Source organism: Bubalus bubalis, chromosome 12 (genome assembly GCF_019923935.1).
Source record: "Bubalus bubalis isolate 160015118507 breed Murrah chromosome 12, NDDB_SH_1, whole genome shotgun sequence".
Lineage (NCBI taxonomy): Eukaryota > Metazoa > Chordata > Mammalia > Artiodactyla > Bovidae > Bubalus > Bubalus bubalis.
Window position 1 is genome coordinate 70,447,190 of NC_059168.1, and position 20,255 is coordinate 70,467,444.

Genomic DNA, 20,255 nt, shown 5'->3' on the forward strand with positions numbered 1-20,255 from the left:
TAAAGATGAATATTTATTCACTTTACAAAGAGAATGGTATTAAATTGCCATAAACAGCTCCATTTATAGACAAATATAACTATACATTACACCAGTAGCTGACTCTAACTTTCCCAAGATGCTTGTATGGCTCCAGCTTACTAGTTGAGCATGGAAATCTGCCACGGAAGTGAGAAGTCCCTCAGAGATAATGGTGTTATGTTTTACATATTCACAGGTGGGAAAAATAAACCCATCTCCCCAGCCCTTTCTTAGAATTGAGCTTCCATCTGCATGTTCCCTACAGAGCACTGAGCAAATACTGGCTCATTCTTTAAAAAAAAAAAAAAATTACTGATAATTTGAAAAGGCTTTTGTAGCACACAAAATACTTCTTTATACATACATAAAAAATCTTGAGTCCGATTTATTTTAAGGTAAACATAGCCTAACACTGCCAAGAGTGGGTGATGAAAAGGAACACATTAAATTACGGAATTATAAAAATATTTTCTTTGGAAAAAAATTCCAACAAGGTTATCATTAATATCTAAAACCAAAGAGAAAAAAATAAACAATTGTTCTTTGATCCATTAGTAGTTTAAATAAAAATGAAAACCTCTTCAAAAGCAGCTGTAACTGAATCTTTTAAAAAGTTGCAGGTAATGAAGCACGTCTAAATCCGTACACTGATGATTCTTTACAGGCAAACTGCAGTCAAGAAAAATCCTTAATATGGCTAATTCTTTACTTTTTAATCATCATGATTTCTGTGTATTTTAAAAAAATATTTCACATGACAGCTTGAAAAATAAGTGGTTGTTTTGGGGAAGCACTCCAAATATTCAATCTGATTCAAATCAGATTACCACAGTTGAGAAGCTAGGAAAACTGGTGATTTTATTATTTTTTTAAATCACAATCATTTTTACTCCAGTTTTTAGTTTATCCCTTCATGTTTTATGAAAATGTACCAAATTAAAATTGTTTCACTAGTGCTGCTTCGTATCAGGATGTGATGAAAGATACCAACCTGAGACAGGAGCTGACTCCTTCATTAAAGTCCAGTTCTTGAACCCTTACATGGGAAATGTCTTTTCATTTATGTCAATTCTTGGCATAACCAATCATACTAGGATATTATATTATAAAAATATACCATATATTGGACACTCATGTCAGTACATTGCAGAAAATTTGTCTATTTACTGTGTAAAGTTTATTAACATTTGAATGAAACTCTCTTATTTACACAGTTAGGTCTAGGGTGCTCAGGACAGCAAAGTGGCATAGGAACCACCATTAGGAATTTGGAAATGTGCAGCGGTCCTTGGCATCTGTCAGAGACAACCCTCCCCAGGAGAACTCGGCAGCAGTGGGTAAGGTGAGCCAGTTTACACAGTTCGTTTGGCCTGTTCTTTTCTGTTCATTCTTCTTCACTTTCATTCTCAGGATCTAAATCAGAATCTCCATTTAATTCCTTTTCACTTGCCACATCTCTGTCCTCACCATTTTCTTCATCTTTGTCTTCATCATCCCCTTCTTCCTCTTCATTCTCTTCATCAACATCCTCATCTTTTTCACTTGCTTTCTCATCCTCATCTTCATCCCAATTATCCTGGTGGAAATAGTAAGCAAAAGAAAGCATGATTGAAGGCCTCATTCTTACAGAGTACAAGGATATAAGGCATATACCAGGAAACAAATTACTCACATCAGAATCCTTATCTGCTATTTCATCATCAGATTCCTCTTCAGAAGATTCTGTAAGAAGAGGGAAACCTAGTTTTAATGTTGTGATCAAAGCAAAGGGCATAGCACTGAAAGCTAATAAACGGAATCAGACTCCTGAATTTACTTTTAGAAATGTAGTTAGCTGTCCTCCATCTAAGAAGGATTATGTTGTACTTCTAAAAGGAGCACAATGTTATGCCAATTATATCTCAACAAAAGAGGGGAGGAAAAGTGGGATCACAAAAAGTGTAATTAATTCAGGTACGTTTTTATGTTCTTCAGTTATGTTTTATAGCTTTCTCTATAAAGGTTTTGCTTCATTTTTTAGAGGTATTTCCAGATAGTTTTGGATGCTGCTGTGAAAGGGATCTTTTTTCCTAATACATTTTCTGAATGGGACATTATGGACATACAATTACTGGGACATAATAATGCTACCAATTCCTTTTTTGCTAGATCTTGGTATCCAGTAAGCTTGCCTATTTGCATATCTTAATAACAATGCAACTGCAGATTCTGCTGTATTTTCTATGTGGAGAAGAAAAACAACTGCAAGGTCCAATGTTCCAGAATTCATTTCTTTCATAAAGTACAAGGCAGGATATCCAGAAGTAATAAAAGGTACACTATTGTCTTGTTAATGACTTTATGAGAATGCTTCTAAACCTTACGTCTGATGTAGATTTATTAAGGAAACTCCCTTACTTAAAATCCTAGGTTGCTTAATATATAGTGCTCGTGGTAATCTGTTAATGTGGTAATAACTACAGTGATAAGGTTTCTTGATGCTAAATCATGTTATAATCTTTAAATACATTCTACTTGGCAATGAAACATGATTTTACTTCTATAATTAATCTGCTACTTAGGATATTTGAGGATGGCCTAAAATGCTATTTTGAATACATTTTTCTGGTTCTGATTCATAAAATGCCTGAATTGTTCATATATGACAAAAAATGACTTGTTCCTTAAAAGACTGATAAAAGTCATTTATAAAACCTGTGTCTGGTACCTTGTGAGGAAAGATTTTGATTAAGTAAATTCAAAACTATTACTTCAAGGTTTCTCTAAGTCAATTTTGGTCACTGAAGCTTCCCAAGAAATTACCTATACCATCCAGGTTTTCTGTATCTGCATGGCTGTTCATGGTGTTCTTCTATTTAAATCTCTTCCATACCTGATGCTCTTTTTTGTTACTCTATTTGTGCCCTCTCTTTCATTTGATCACATTTCTGCTGGTTTCGCCAAGGGCTTGTCCGTTTTATCAGGGAAGGTGTGCCAAAGCACGATCTTACTTACAAGTCACAGAGTTGAGCCAATGTGAAAATGAATTGTTTAGCATATACCCTAAGTCTTTACCTTCTTCATACACCAACTTTGCCTTCTGAGCAGGACAAGTCGTTTCCTTTGTTTTCTCTGACGCTGTAACCTGAAAGACAATCAAGTGCTATTGTGAAGTGGAATGTAAATTTATCTCAAGTATCACACAACCTTCCCAACAGTAAACTCACCCTCACCCTCATCCACGTAATGGATGACCTTAACATGATGCAGTTCAAATACCAGGCAAAAGGCAAGTGCATCAAATCCAAGAAAGAATTACTCTGTGTAATTACTCTGAAAATGCTTCTCAGGTAAGATTTCCTTCTGTGACCAAAAGCTGTAGCAATACCCTGCGACTCTTGTTCACAGCACCACAACCACTCGAACTATATTAATAATTGAAACATTGATGGTGACGAGTTAAAGTTGACACAGGTACAACAAAGCTTACTTACTGTCAAGTACATAACACTGCCTAGTTAAAAATTAGGTCTTCAGCTACCAGTTTTTGTTTTAACTGAAATAGGGCACTTTCAACAGCCAGGCAAACAATCCTTATTCCTCTCTCCATTACTCTCACATTCAAATGTTTGGCACAAAACAATCTGATCTACTCACTTGTGTGATTAGAAGGATGAGCTTTCCATGAAGGTGGGAGAGCTTCTGAAAAGTTTTTACTCTGCTTTCCATTAACTGGTACAGTGTCCCCAGCTGGGGTACCAAGTCAGGCAACTACAGAAAGACGACAATAAAAAAGATACTTTGACACTATCATAACAAAACATAGATAACAAATATATAAATCATGCTCACATATGCCTGCAGATTCAGCCCCAAGCAAATGTTTGCACATCTAGCAGCAGTGGCAGCCTGTCACATAGCCTAGTAAAATCTCAAACTTTCAGAAGCCTAACTGTACTAACAGCAAAAACAAATAATACATTTTTTAAAAAGAATGATACAAGGTCAGGAGAAACTGCAAGGCAAGACAAACTGCAGGCTGGGGCCTCTTTGTGCTGATCATATTATTTTTGAGAACATTAATATAAAGGAGACACTAAATAAAAAGTACCCTCAACCACGTATTTCTTAAAAAGGACTTCACTCTGAAACTTCCTCTCTGATATCACAGGATCAACCTCTATCATTAGGTCCCAGTAGCTAGAGCAAGCTCTTCAGAGCTTCCAGAGACCCACAGGACAGAGTGACAGACTACAAAGCTGACCTTAGAGTATTTCAAACATACTTCCTGTTAATGAATCCTCTGACTTATGCTGCAGAAATTAAAGCAGGAAATTATTTTATTCATCCCTCCAGAACTGTAGAAATAGGGACCCTACTCTTTGCCCTTTAACTAGCCTTTACTTGCCCTCCTATCTGGCACTAAAGTAAATAAGAGTATTTCATTCAAATGTTAAACAGTGAAAATGAGTGTGTGTACATTACTAAAGCCCCCATGCCTAGCAATCTTTGACTTAACAGAAAGTGCTTAAAGATACCTGATAAGGAAGAAATTAAGGCAAGGTGGAAGAAAAGCACTGTTCTCTGAGGAAAGAGGACTGTTTTGGGCTGCAGAGTCTACCCCATACTGTACTTCCACAGTCTATTCTGCCCTGACCTACGTTATACATCTACCATTCCAGTAGTTGTAACTTAAGGGTTGAATCCAGAAGGCATTCACTTCAAGTCCTCCTAAGGCTCTTTTCACCTCTAAGCAATTCAACAAGGTCACAAAGTAAAGGCTGTACTATGCTTGTGGTGATCTCTCCATCCCCATCACCGCTCAACCACCACCCCCATCTCCCAAGGCTTCCGTAAGCTAGGAAAACCAATATGCATTTTGTTTCCTGTCTCTTCCCCCATTTTTACTCACTGACAGAGATCACCACAGACATACAGAGAACGAACTGCCAAACTCAAAACAGGTTATCCAGTAGCCTTTCCTATCTCAAACTCCTGAAGGAAAAGGAGCCTGAGAACAAGGGACAGTGATCAGGCAAGAATAGAGTGAAACTGTGTTAAGAAAAGAAGAGCTATAGTTTAAACAGCAATTAAGAATTTTCAACTCTCCATTAAAATCTTTCAAGAAAACCTACTGAAAGATGCTAGATAATCAAATAAAAGGAGGAAAAGGCCAACTGCATGATTTTATTTCTAGTTTATTCATTTCTGAATTAATGATGTGGTAATAACACAACTTCTATTATGAGATATACAACTATTTTTTTTTTCTGGTGCTGCTTTAAGATTTTACACTCCCTCCCTTACATCTGTATAGGTAATAAGGAGCTGAGAGTAGCCCCAGTGAAACGTCAGGTACTAAATATTTATATAATTTTTATCACAAACTACCCATTTAGCCTCCTGAGGCAATGTACAACAGAAATGTTAACACGGGGGATAGAAACTTTTAAAAGTTACTAAGCTTTTTAGCAGGAGGTGGAGAGATACATACAATGTAAAGATAATTTTGCTAAACAGGTTGTGTATATAGAAAAACATCTGAAGGCTCCTATGTAACTTTTCTCCTTTCTGCATTTTTTAAGCTTCTCTACAGAATATATATTACTTCTAAAATCTGGGTCAACAAAAGACCGGTTTATAAAAGGTAACAATGATAATATGACATTGCACCTGGGAAAACACAAAATCTTTAAAAGAAGCGGCTGACAGTTAAAGGGTAGATGGTTTTTGTTAAGCCATCACTTTATAATCCTTATCAAATTCAAACTATTCAACTCCAAATGAACAGACTTACTGTGGATAAGTAGGATGCATGGACCGTTAACACACATTTTAGCCACTGAACCATTAAAATAGCACTGAAAACAAACAAACAAACAACAAATCAACTAACATTCACAAATCCAAAAGTAAATACAACAGAGTTATAAAGAGCTAGAAAATGACTCTGCTAAGTTGCTTCAGTCGTGTCCAACGCTGTGCGACCCCAGAGATGACAGCCCACCAGGCTTCCCCGTCCCTGGGATTCTCCAGGCAAGAACACTGGAGTGGGTTGCCATTTCCTTCTCCAATGCATGAAAGGGAAAAGTGAAAGTGAAGTCGCTCAGTCATGTCCGACTCTTAGCGACCCCATGGACTGCAGCCTACCAGGCTCCTCCGTCCATGGGATTTTCCAGGCAAGAGTACTGGAGTAGGGTACCACTGTCAACCACTATTGAATATGACAGTCCTTTCATCCTTTCACTGGGTCTATTTGAGGTCTGTGTAATATAGGAATCTCTTGGGGAAGGGAGAGGGGAGTAAGATGGACTAGGTAACAGGACAAAAACCCCTTCCTCTAAAAATAATTCAATTCCGGATATAAAACTAATGTTTTACTTCATAATTAGCTGATACCAAGGCAGTAAACTGGGCTCAGTTGACACTGCATTTTATGCTCATGTATCTGAGCCCATCTATTCATCATAAGGTACAAACAGCAAAAGATTTCCAAACCAGCATGAAGACAAACATAGGCCAAAAATGTAAGTCAGGCCCTAATTAATGAACTCTTCAACTTTCCTCTGTGAGCTCCAAAGTCTAATGGAGTCTATCAGGAAAAACAACTTAGAAAAGAAAAAATATATTATAGACAACTGATGATGCCATCAGATCAGATCAGTCGCTCAGTTGTGTCCGACTCTTTGTGACCCCATGAATTGCAGCACACCAGGCCTCCCTGTCCATCACCAACTCCTGGAGTTCACTCAGACTCATGTCCATCGAGTCAGTGATGCCATCCAGCCATCTCATTCTCTGTCGTCCCCTTCTCCTCCTGCCCCCAATCCGTCCCAGCATCAGAGTCTTTTCCAATGAGTCAACTCTTCTCATGAGGTGGCCAAAGTACTGGAGTTTCAGCTTTAGCATCAGTCCTTCCAAAGAAATCCCACGGCTGATCTCCTTCAGAATGGACTGGTTGGATCTCCTTGCAGTCCAAGGGCCTCTCAAGAGTCTTCTCCAACACCACAGTTCAAAAGCATCAATTCTTCGGCACTCAGCCTTCTTCACAGTCCAACTCTCACATCCATACATGACCACAGGAAAAACCATAGCCTTGACCAGACAGACCTTTGTTGGCAAAGTAATGTCTCTGTTTTTGAATATGCTATCTAGGTTGGTCATAACTTTCCTTCCAAGGAGTAAGCGTCTTTTAATTTCATGGCTGCAGTCACCATCTGTAGTGATTTTGGAGCCCAGAAAAATGAAGTCTGACACTGTTTCCCCACCTATGTCCCATGAAGTGGTGGGACCGGATGCCATGATCTTTGTTTTCTGAATGTTGAGCTTTAAGCCAACTTTTTCACTGTCCACTTTCACTTTCATCAAGAGGCTTTTTAGTTCCTCTTCACTTTCTGCCATAAGGATGGTGTCATCTGCATATCTGAGGTTATTGATATTTCTCCCGGCAATCTTGATTCCATAGTACAAGCTTAATATCTTTGAGAAATCAACATCCCCTGCGTGTGTGCTAAGCTGTTTCAGTCGTGTCTGACTCTTTGCGACCCTATGGACTGTAGCCCGCCAGGCTCCTCTGTCCATGAGATTCTCCAGGCAAGAATACTGGAGTGGGTTGCCATGCCCTCTTCCAGGGGATCTTCCTGACCCAGGGATCAAACGTGTATCTCTTACATCTACCTGCACTGGCGGGCAGGTTCTTTACCACTGGCACCACCTGAAGAGGCCCATCAACATCCTATCTAAATGTTTAATCATCAAATTAACAAAAGATGACTCATAAGATTTAGTTATATAAAATTGTTTCCTTATAGTGTCTTTTAGCAACTACCAGAGACTGAGCAAGTTCTACAAATGGCCAGTTTTACACATCATGATTAGGCCTAAATCATTAAAAATTAATCCACTAAATGGCCTGAGTTGTTTTCTAAAAGAAAGGAAAAAAAACTCTAATACAATCTTGAAAATAAGAATCATTCAATTTAAAGTAAGTGCAGAGATCAATATTTCAAAAGAGTTTTATTAGAATTTCGGGCTACCTACTATGTAGTAACATGCTGTAAGACATTGCTGTTATTAAACAATCACATTTAAAATATTTATAATATCAAAGCAATTTAGGTTGCCCAAACGTCTTACCTATTAGGATGTCCTTGTAATCTCTTTGTAAGCTGAGGAAAAGAAAAACAGTATTAGTCACAGTACTTCAGAGCCAGCCAATCCCCCATCAATTCACACGAAAACATATCCAGAGAACCAAAGGAAAAGAACAGCCATATTAAGAAGTCATTATTCTTGTTTCCTAACTCCTAAATGTTTGACATTTTAACATCTAGGAATACACTCCTAAAATAACAGTAATTATCTGATAAAAATCTAGGCTAGGATTTATGAATGAATGTCCAAAATAGACACAAGGACAGAAAATAGATTAGTGGTTGCCAGAAACTGGGGAGTAAGGACAAACGGGACGTGACTGATGGGTGCAGGCTTGCTTTCTGGTGCGGCAGTTGTACAGCCTATAATATACAACACTGTACACTTTCAAGGTATGTAAATTATATCTCAATTTTTTAAATATATCTAAAAAAATCTACGTTAGGAAACTTTTGGCTGAGGAGATCTAGTGGTCATCTATCACCCACTCTTAAGCACCCTGCTCGCTTACATACTGCAAATCCATGTCTGGATTTTCATCTTCGAGTCACAGCATTAGGACCTTAGAATGAAAAGTGTACTCAGTTACCTCTTGCAACAACGGAATAACAGCATGCAGGGGCATCCTTAATACAGTTCTCTTTATTAAGTTTAAATTCCTAGTTTGAAGTACTTTCTGTGAGGGGGAAAAAAAATATAAATAAGCATACTCAGAAACTAAGGACACTACAGGAAATACTGTCAGTAAAAATGATCTTAAAAACCACACAATGAAGAACTGAACTTTAGCAAATAAAGGTTGGGATTAAATGAAGAATGCACTATTTCCTATGGCTATCAGACAAGTATAGTCGGCAAGTTACCAGGACATTTACTCCTTGGACTCTTTACCTTCTAGCTTTCCCTTCAACCCACCTCCCTCAGGCAACTACTGAACTAAATATTTGGTTTGCATTTTCTAGAATTTTTATATAAATGAGAGCAAGCTATATGTACTTTTTTGCCTGGCTTCTTTCTCATAGCGTAAGTTTGAGATTCATCCATGTTGTTGATGAAGCAATACACATTCCTTGCACTGCTAGATAATAGTTTGTTTATCCCTTCACATGTGGAGAGTTCTTTCCAGCTTGGGGCTGGTATTCCTGTACAAGTCTTTGTATGAACACTGGTTCTTGTGGTAAATACCTCAGGACAGAATGGCACATTCTTGTGGTAGATGCGTCCTTAAGAAACTGCCAAACTATTTTCCAAAGTAGGTGTACTATTTTACCTCCCACCAGCAAGACATGAGAGTTTCAGTTACTCTGCATACTCCCCAACGGATGGTACTGCTTTTTAACTTTTAATAAATCTAGAACGGACAGGTAGCTGTCATTTCATTGTGGCTTTAATTTGCATTTATGATGATTAATGATGTTTAATACCTTTATATGCACTCACTGGCCATTGGAGTATCTGTGAAATATCTGTTCACACCTTTACCAATTGGTTTTTATTTGAGTCTCACAAATGAGTTAAAAGAGTTCTATAAATTCTGGATATAAGTTCTTTGTCTGATATATAAGTCGCTTTTTTTTCCAACCTATGGCTTGCCTTTTCATTATCTTAACAGTGCCATTTCAAGAAAGCAGCTTTTATTTTTTATTAAATCCAAGGGACCAATATTTCCCTAAGTGTGGATTTTGTTGGAATATAGTTTTAAAGAAAGAGAAAAAATAAAAGTTTACAAGATAATCAGCCAGAGGTAAATATTAACTGGATATTTGATAATTTTAAGGAATCATCATTTCCTTTTTTTAGGTGTGATAACAGATTGTGGTTATGTTTTTAAAAGGAACTGCTATTGTCAGAGTTGAACAGGGGTATATTTGTGGTTGAAATAAATAATAGGTCTGAAATTTGATTCACTATAATCTGGGGAGGGGCGTGGCAAACAGATAAGAACAGGTTGGTTAGTGTTGATAATTTTTGAAACTGAGTGATGGGTTCACTGTGGCCCACTGTACTATTACGAGATGTTTCTTTTAAAAAAAAAAAAAAAGATAACTGATTCACTTGTACTACTAAGGAATTTTTCAAAGCACAATTAAGTAAGCTATGATGGCAAATAAGTTATATTTTTTAAAACACTTGTCAATTGTTTTCTGTAGCTTATTTTTCTCCAAATCCTCACCGAGGTTTCTACACCATGTTAAGACTAAAATCGACCTCCCGAGATACATACACTCACAAACTGTTTTGAAAGTGATTTTAGGTTTTCACATATGTCTGGTTTCCCCCCTCATTTTACAAAATCACCTTAAACATAAGACATTCCCATTTAGATCAAAATATAAAGCAGAGAAACACTATTCATGGGTTGCCTATTCAAGTCACATCTATACTAAGTGGCACCAAGAGTCACTAATAACAAATGCGCTTAGCAAATGTAAACCTGCTTTAATCTAATCAGGTAGTGCTTAAGTCCATTTTTTTTTACACTTAAATTTTCTCTACAGACCACTTTCAAATTCTGGAATTTAAGAGGACCGAATTAAGCAACATACAAGCAGTCACCAACTTACAAACACAAAAATAGCAAATGCCTCCCTTTTATATACCCCCAACCCTCTTGAATTTTTCCCTCAAACCTCCTATCCATTGCCAAGGTTCCACCTCACCGCCCCCTCTCACGGCCAGGGGGAAATAAGTTTCTGGAATCCAGAGTAAAAACTCAGGAACGCATTTTCCTACAGAAAAAAATATAAATTGTGATCTAGAATGCTGAGTATTATAATTCAGCTACACAACGTTTATAAAGGCTTTTGTGAACTAAAGCCTAAGAACCCAGTAACAAGTCACAACAATATTTCTATGAGAAAATGCATTCCAGGTTCAAAATAACTCAATTCAATCCCTTTGTAGGTTGGTGACTGTCTGTATAGTGCCACCAAGAGATAGACATTTGACTAAACTCACAAAACATTAAATTCAAGACAGTACATGACTATTCACTCTGTAAATGTGCTGTCAATTGCCTTCTAAGAAAAATTAACCATCTTATTCCTTTAAAAACTGCTATAATACTTACATTTAGAATTTCAAAATCATTACTTTCTAAGCCCTGTGTGAGGAGAACTGGAAAACTATTTGTCTGTGGAAGGTCGTCCTTTTCTTTTTTTGAAGCTATATCCAGGGCTCCCAGGCGTTCTTCAATGCTAACCTACAGAACATAAATGACCAGTTAATGTTGCATCAGACAAGACCTAAACCAGTTTGGTCAAATTACTCTGTGTTTATGTCTCAGGAGACAAAAAGCTCTAACTGATTCACACCTCAACACTGAAAAACACAAACATGCTCTTTCTCATTCCAATAGAATCTCATCACCATAAAGCCAATGTGGCACACAAGTGTAATATCTACAGTCCACGGTCACAGATTTTAGGGGGGAAGAAAAAACCTGAAAAATCACAATTTGAGAATTTAATTCATAAAAATCCCTCTGTAACATTCAAAAAAGAGAAGGGTCTGGCATCTGATTACTAGAGCCTACGAAAAAACCTATAATTTCCCCCTTCTATAGTTTTCTATAAAAGCTTCCCCCTAGTATAACTTTCTCTTGCCATCAACCTCAAATCTCTTGCTAACAAATATTATCGAAAGAGCACAGATTCTCCCCCAAATTTATAAGATGTCTTCCTATTTTCCTTTTTATTTGCTACAGAAACTCACTTGTTCTTAACCAATCCCTCTGAAAGCAAATCTAACAACTATGTTCTGCCAGCCCCTTGGTAAATGAATCAAAATACAGATGTTCTATTATTACCAAAACAAACAAATATGCTTTGGTAAAGCCTCCTGTCTGGGATATGTTTTACAAAAAACAATTTTTAAAAGGTAGGATGAAATTAAAAGGTTGTATCCAGGCCAAGCTAGAGAGAGTTGGCCATTATTTTTACATACAGATACCATGTTATTGAGGAATAATTTTTATGATTAAAGCTAGACATTTAAAATCAGGTAAAGAAACATAACATTCTTTCTCTAACGATAAAACAGTTAAAATTTTAGATTATTTAGATAAGAGTGACAAGTGAATGGAAGACAAAAAAAGAGGACTTTTCATTGACAAGAAGAGTAAACCATAAAAGGATTTTAAAAGTTGCAAAAGAATGAAACTTATAAGTGCTTTAAAAGATTATAACGATGATCACTTTTAAAGACTAACTAGCACTAAACCAGCCAGGAATGCTCAGACAGCCAAGAGAAAAGGCATCATTGGAACTCAGCAACATGCGAAACCCAATGAAAATCATCACAGCAAGTCCTGGTTCAAACCACAATTACCTTATACAGCTAAAAATTAACATATGGCCAGAAGAGCACCCTCTTTAGTTAACAGAATTTTGTCCTCTCCATTTTCTGAAGTCTTCAGCTTTGGCTCCATCCAATACATTCGTTAGATTCTCCCAAGTCATCTTAAATTTCAAACTAAAAAATGGTCAGAAGGATTGTATTACCTCCTTTTCCCCCAATTTCCTCTTGCTCTCTACTTCCTTGGTCTGTGGAGGAGCAGGCTTGATAGCTGCGTGATGACCAGGTATCCCAGGCACCAGAACTTTTGCTTCAGAATTCATCACTGGTGTCCTCACCTGTTACACAGGAATAGGAGGCATGTGACAAAGGAAATTATGTCTTTAGTCCTTCTAAGATTTATCCCCAGTGAGAAAACTAACAGATTTTAAAAGGTTTTTCTACTAAAAAGTTTAATACAACTAACTCAATAGGATATGAATTAAAGATACATTTTAACTGAATATGGGCATTTAAGTACAATCTGAACATTCATGGTTTTAAAGCTTTCAACACCAGATAAGAGAAAGAATCAAGAAAAACAAAAATCTACCTATTACCTAATGACACACTGACTTAAAAACGTTAATAGTGAAGCTGTCCCTTTTACTACCTTCAATAATTGATCTTTGCCAGCAATGCTCAGACAGCCAAGAGAAAGGTGTCATCTCTGAAACTCAGCCAGAAGCGAAACCATATGGATGTCATCATAGCATATCTTGGTCATTAGACTGCCAAACATGAGTCTACATGTAGATGCCACATTATATTCAAAATAGAGCATCACAATAATGCTCTTATATATGGTATTTAATTCCAGCCCCATCACGGATTCAAGTTTTATTTCACCCTGAAATACAACAATCCTTTCAACAAAGTTATGCTGCTTTTTAAGTACAGAAACTGATAAAAACAATTTATCAACAAATCTGATCTTTATTCAGTGATACTGCATGGGGGGATAGAGGAGGAAGAATTAAATCCAAGGTTTTCAACTTCTAGTCATCAACAAATTAAGAACACAGAAATGAATAAAGTTTTACAATATTGATATCTAAAACCTAATCCCACAAAGTTAAGACAAGATCACAAATAAAGATAATATTTAAAGTCTAAACATAGTATTACATAACGATTCAATTCAAATATCTTTTTTCTTAACTTCTAATATACAATGCACTCACCTTTGTTATAGCTGTTTCTACTTTTGGGGCCCAGCAGTTTGAAATATCTCTTATTAAACACATATGAGGTTCTTTGGGATTCAAAGCCTGGGGACAGGATTTTCAAGGGGGACAGAAGGTGGAAGAGGGGGAAAAAAAACTGTTAAACAGGGTAACTGGGAGTAAGAATAAAGTGAAAAAGAAATGCCTACTTGTGCATATTTATAAAAATACAAAAAGGTATAGAAGGTTTCCAGAAAAAACTCCTGGTCACTCAGACTGATCATCGTTCAGACTGGGGGCATTTGAGGAAAACGGATAAACTCTGAAGATAGCAAACATAATGTCTACTTTCCTTAGTTGTGAACTGCTCTAAGTTTTCACATGTGCACCTTCAAAACATTGAGATTTTAAATGTAACAGGTTTTAAAGAAAATATTATCAGCTCATTGCCCTTGTAAAGAGTAATCTGCTAAAAAAGACTTGTCCTACTCTAAAATTTCCTACTGCTATCCTTCCACAGGCTAGTCAAAGACAAACACTGGCTCGAAGGTGAATTTCTATGTCCTGATACAGTAATAAATTGGAGGTTTATGCAGCAAAACCCCTATGTATCTATAAGGCTTTAAAGTTTTAGGTAATTTCCTATATCCACATAATCAATCAATATCTGAAAGACACAAAGCAAACAGGTCAGGCTGCATCTGGAGAGTGGGATTATTAAAGGAGTCACATATGGTAAGAGACTTATGTTCACAGCTTAACACTTCTCTCCCCTTTTTATCGTATCATATCCATGTATTATGTTTTTTAAAAGTAAGTAAATTGTTTTAAATCGAATCAACAACAGATTGCCTGAGCAAGAAATATTCTCTCACAGCCTCATCTACTGGATATGCTCATAATTACACACCAAAAGTCCTCAAGAAACTTTTGTAATCAAAAAATTTAAATCATTGCCCCACCTATCACATTTCCACTTGGAATATTCAATGTGTGATATTACCATGAAATCTTATTTATCTTTTGGGTAAGTGGGCAACATTCACCCATACCTGTGGCTACTGAGCACTTGAAATGTGACTAGTCCAAAGTGAGATGTGCTTACAAGTGAATAATACATGCCAGACTTCAAAGACATAATACCAAATAAAGGAAGGAGAGTAAAACATCTCAAATAATGTTTTATATTGACTCGGCATTAAAATATTATTTTGGATATACTAAGTAAAATTACATCGATGACCCTTGAACATGCAGAGCCTAGGGGCGCCGACCTTCCATGCAATCGAAAATTCATCACTTATAATGTATCCATAGTTCTGCAACTGTGGATTCAACCACCTTGGATGGTATAGTAGTATAGAACTTACTATTGAAAAACCCTGTGTAAAAGTGGACCCACACAGTTCAAATCTGTGTTGTTGAAGGATCAACTGTAAAACCAAAGTTCTCACAAGTTAAAATAAACCACCCACTGAAAGGTCCCTCAGTTAAAGGGAAATATATGACATCTTTTTAAGTATTCCAATAAGCAGAGCAGTGTATCCTTTCACAATCATCATCTACCAGAGATGTATTGATGTTATACTACTTTACTTCAGGAGCATGTACGTACCACTCGCTCAATGGTGGGCTGAAACCAATTGCCATACACAAGCAACAATGACATTTTGTCTGAGCAGAAACCAGCTGCTAAAATAGGGATAGGTTTTGGTGTTGATTTCTTGCCTTTCCCAGGTGTTGCTATCTGAATTGTACAGTTCGAAGTCAAAGGCTTTTTGCAGTACCTAGAAATGGAAAAACAATTAGATAAGAAAATGTGAAAAGAGGACTTCCCTGGTGACGCAGTGGGTAAGAATCTGCCTGCCAATACAGGGGACACGGATCCAATCCCTGATCTGGGAAGATCCCACATGCCAAGGAGCAACTAAGCCCATGAACCACAACTACTGAGCCTGTGCTCTAGAGGCCAGGAGCCAAAACTATTGAAGCCGGGACACTATAGAGCCCATGTTCTGCAACGAGAAGCCACCGCATGAGAAGCCCACACACCACCACAAGACTAGCCCCCACGATGAGAAGCCCACACACCACGAGAAGAGTAGCCCCCATTTACCACAACTAGAGAAAGCCCACACAAAGCCATGAGGACCCAGTGCAGCCCAAAAATAAATTAATTAAATATAAAAAAAGAAAATGTGAAATAGCATTTCACACTAATTCTTTGAACCTGGTGTCAAATAAAGAAATGGGATCCTCCACTGGCCTCCATGCCACCACCAGGAGTGAGGGTCCCCAGAGCACCAGTGTTTCTGTCATCTGCCCCCACCCTGCTAACATTCAAGACCTCACCACCAAAATCTGCCATGAGGTACACCTGCTCTATCCCCACAAAAGGCCCCAAGCTTCCAAGTGCTCTCTCACCACCATGAGCTTTCAGACCCAAATGGCTCTGTCCACACCCTACTCCCCTCAGGCCCATCTCTAAATGCTTCCAATCTCCGAACACTCATCATGACCTCTGCAACACACTTTCAGGGGCAAAATGAAATTAGATCCTCAACTTCAGAGCTCCCCTCACCTTGCTCCAGGCTGCTCACCTCGGCAGCCCTCTCCACACCCTTGTGCCAGGACCCTTCGCCATGACTTAAGTGTGCACCTTGTTCTTCACTAACATTCACTACAAGCAGTCTCTTCTTCCACCATCTCTAAAACCACTGAAATTGTCGTCACCAGCTTACGCTAATCCAATGGCCTCTGGATCACTCAGCACTTCTTTAAGATGTGAGTGGCTCACTGTCATTCTGTCCAACAATTCTGCTGAAGAATTCCTTTCTTGGTGACTTCCACACATAGCGTGCAGATGGATGATCCTTCTGACACCGCCCCCCTCCCTCTCAGTCCTAAGCCTTTTGCCTCCAACAACCTTATCCATCCCTGTATCTCAGCCACACACACTCACACCACAGACATCTTATCACCGGTAAGTACACACCCTCCATAAATAATTCCAATTCTAAACACCCCACTAGCTTTCCAACTCTCTCTTCCTAGTTTCCCAACTCCACAACCATCTCCAGCCAGGATTTTTGGCCTCTGCTTTGGCCTTTACCCTCCTATGGCCTATTCTCTTTGCAATGTCTTAAAATTTAGGTCAAACCCCATCAATTATCCGTTTAAAATCCTTTAATGGTAGGCTACTGCCCAAGAAGAAAAGCCCAGTCCTTACTGTGGCCCTCTTCTGGGCCTTCAGTTATACGTCCATGTACACGTATGACTATGTGAACAAAGGCCTCGAGGGCTACACGCCAAAAGGTTTACAGCTACCTCTAAGGAGTGGAACTCAATGGAGCTCCAGAGACTTGGGTTTTATAACCGTCTGTGTGTCCTGAATGTTTTAAAACAAATGTATACTGCTTTCATACTTCCTACTGTAAAAGGAAGGGCGGCGGTGGTGGTGGTGGTGTAGTCACTAAGCCGTGTCCGACTTGCAACACCATGGAGTGTAGCCTGCCAGACTTCTCTGTCCATGGGATTCCCTAGGCAAGAGTACTAGAGTAGGCTGCCATTGCCTTCGGCAGGGGATCTTCTTGACCAGGAATCGAACCCGGGTCTCCTGCACTGCAGGCAGATTCCTTACTGACTGAGCTACGAGGGAAGCCGCCAACTGACAATAAAAAGTTGAAACCGTTTTAAAGTTTCACATCATTATGCACACTGACTGAGTCTCAGACCATGTTCACAGCATATGGCAAGAGCTGGCAAACTTTCTATAAAGAGCCAGATAGTAAATGTTTTTGCTTTGGTGGGGGCCACATATGGTCTTTACTGGATGCAGCCTGCAGGCCATAATTTACTGATTCCTGTTCTATGACTACTATATATAACATCAGCAACATTCCTTTCTGTCCACCAGAACACAAGCATTCACTGACCCACCATTGTGTGACAAGGGTAACACGATCAAAGTTAGAAATTAAAGCTTCACCAAAGCTCACAACAAAGTTTTCCTACTAAGCCAATTTCTTTTAAAATTTATGTTAGAACTAACAAAATTTACTAAATACACAGCATAAAAAGCCACCCTCTTTAACCACAAATATGAAGAAATAGGCCACAACTCCAAAACTCAAGTTTTCATGGGAATGTATGTATTTATACAAAGAATTAAAGCTTTCAGAATGACATTACTGAAAAGTAACAAAGCAAAGAAGGCTGAGGTGGGAGTATAAACAAACAGTAGCAAGTCACGGAAAGAAAATAAATTTCTGACTTGAGAACTTTCTTACTTACCCATTTAGTATGTGTTCAAAAAGATGAACTTGACCATCTCTGCAAACAACAGCTAACTTGACAGGCTAAAACAAAAACATAACATTACTCTAATAGGAAATATACTTCAGTCTACTCTAATAATTACTTATGAAAATCCGACTACCCTCTCCACCCTTCAAATAGTAACCAGAGATAAATCACAACAGTAAGGATGGACAACTTTTGAATTTAAAAATTATCACTGCCATCAAAAGAACAATTCAAGTAGAAGTTGTCAAGCTCATAAACAGAAGTTTAGACTATGAAGACCATAGTCAATGACCACGCAGCCTGGAGGTTCAGAGGCACTAAGTTCCTGCCAAGTGCATTGGCTGACAACAGGGAACCGGCAGCATGCATCTCTGGATTACTGAAAGCGCCACCACACCCTGGCCTTTCCCCTCATGAGCACTCAACACAGAATCCAATGGTCACTTCCAACAGTCTAAGACTTTTGTTTTACTTCATTCTCTCTCTTTCCTGAACCATCACATTGTCAAAATCCCAATTTAAAAAGAGTATTTGTGAAGTCCAAAAACAAATTCGCAAAAAAAAAAAAAAAAAAAAAAAGAGCCACTTACCTCCTCTTTGTTTTCTGACAAAGTCAAGTCAATATAGACAGGCTCATCTGTAACTGTAAAAGACATCACTGCATTCTTCTCTTTGTTTTCTGACCGGACCTGCCTAGATAATAAAACCAAGGTTTAGACAGCAAGACACTGGGAGGGGGAAAAATGGGGCCAAAGGGCATTTTCATCTTTTGAAAGCTAAATAAGGTAATTAAAGACAAAAATAAGCAAAATATTTGTGTCACTACCATGTAACATGGTTGCATGGGAAAAGAGAAAGCACTAATGTGTTTGTGGCAGACTTAAACAACGAACAACCTTCTTTTCCATAGACTATTTGTCTATCTTGATGGCAATGCCAACTTTCTTGATCACTATGGCTTTGCAAGTCTTGAAGTGAGTCCTCCAACTTCTCTTTCAAAGTCATTTTGGCCACTCTAAGTGCTCTGCAGTTCCACTTAATTTTAAAATCACATTGCTGGTATTTTGACTGGGTTCACTCAGAATTTATAGATTAATGCAAGGAGAATTAACATCATAGTAATATTGAGAAAACAGAGTCCAGAAATAAACAGATAAATGACCTCATTATTTGTTGATTCCTTATTTGAGAATATGCCTACTTGTTAAAATTTATTTGCAGACCCCAAAATCAGTATTTGCGGTGATTTCATGGTCTTTAACAGGTACACACAGAGCAGTGAAGACTATTAGCAGCCCAACACCCATGAGGTTCAACAAGGCGATGCGCGGCCTTTTTACTGCAGCTTTCACACTAAGGACTCTTTTCACAGCCTGTTTAGTGCCACGCTTTTTGCTCCTGTGCTTTTGGTTGGTGATTTCTGTTTAAAATGGCCCCCAAGAATAATGCTGAAGTGAAGCCTAGTATCCCTAAGAGTAAAAAGGCAAGATATTCTTATGGAGAAAGTCTTTGAGTTCGATAAACTGTTATTTAACATAAGTTCATCACCTATGTATGTGTGTATTAAACCATCAGCAAACAGGCATTACTGAACTAATCCAGTAGTCATTTCTTTCAACAAAGTCAGAGATTTTCCTAAAAAAAAAAAATTTTCAAGGTTTTTAAACTGCCCAGTCACAAAAATATTCAGCCTAGTGTACCTTTAAACAAGCACAGAGGAAGTTCTATAATGTAACGCTCTTAAATTTTTCTCATAAAGATCTGATTTTTAGGCAGGCTTAACTTCTCATTACAAGTCAATGTAAATCTAACATTAGATACAATAAAGCCAATCTCATATTCATCACTTATATTAACCATGTAAATGTGACCAATCCTTTCAAGGTAATGTTACCTCCCAAATACAAAAGACTACATACCAGACATTAAGTAACCGGTCATGGACTGCTCCAGATAAGAAATAAAGACCTGTAATTCCATCAAAGGGTTGGCTCTCATTAGGAGGTCTGATAGTAGTGAACGTAAGTGATGAAACTGGTGTCGCATGTCCTGTGAAGTGCTAGAGAAAGTTAAATCTCATTTAGGACAAGATGGATATAAAGCAGTAACAAAAATTAAGAGTTCACATGTACCAAACACAATATAGATAATACATACCTGAAATCAGAGCTCCAGACTACTAATTATTTGTGCTATATTCCTCTCACTTTAAAAAATTTCATCTGAAAATATTTGAACATTAAAGATGTCCCTTCCAACTCCCATGACCCTATCCCATAATCTTTTTTCCCTCCA

The 20,255-nt window shown here is 37.9% G+C and overlaps 1 protein-coding gene and 2 non-coding genes across 3 annotated transcripts in view; all 3 read right to left on the reverse strand.

Annotated features, from left to right (window-relative positions):
* The window catches only part of WDR43 (WD repeat domain 43), a 38,609-nt gene continuing 18,354 nt past the window's right edge, over window positions 1-20,255 (reverse strand). The window contains exons 5-18 of the mRNA XM_006061055.4: window positions 19,880-20,019; window positions 18,551-18,653; window positions 17,949-18,013; window positions 15,271-15,442; window positions 13,674-13,760; window positions 12,657-12,788; window positions 11,225-11,356; window positions 8,744-8,830; window positions 8,137-8,168; window positions 5,798-5,861; window positions 3,658-3,771; window positions 3,076-3,145; window positions 1,694-1,743; window positions 1-1,597 (exon numbers count right to left, since the gene is read on the reverse strand). Coding sequence (XP_006061117.3) covers window positions 1,406-1,597; window positions 1,694-1,743; window positions 3,076-3,145; window positions 3,658-3,771; window positions 5,798-5,861; window positions 8,137-8,168; window positions 8,744-8,830; window positions 11,225-11,356; window positions 12,657-12,788; window positions 13,674-13,760; window positions 15,271-15,442; window positions 17,949-18,013; window positions 18,551-18,653; window positions 19,880-20,019 — 1,440 coding nt within the window. The 3' untranslated portion in view covers window positions 1-1,405. The remainder of the gene's footprint in view (window positions 1,598-1,693; window positions 1,744-3,075; window positions 3,146-3,657; window positions 3,772-5,797; window positions 5,862-8,136; window positions 8,169-8,743; window positions 8,831-11,224; window positions 11,357-12,656; window positions 12,789-13,673; window positions 13,761-15,270; window positions 15,443-17,948; window positions 18,014-18,550; window positions 18,654-19,879; window positions 20,020-20,255) is intronic.
* On the reverse strand, window positions 12,385-12,460 carry LOC112578263. Its single transcript, XR_003102561.1, has one exon. It is a non-coding gene; the product is annotated as a small nucleolar RNA SNORD53/SNORD92 (small nucleolar RNA).
* On the reverse strand, window positions 13,128-13,205 carry LOC112578262. Its single transcript, XR_003102560.1, has one exon. It is a non-coding gene; the product is annotated as a small nucleolar RNA SNORD53/SNORD92 (small nucleolar RNA).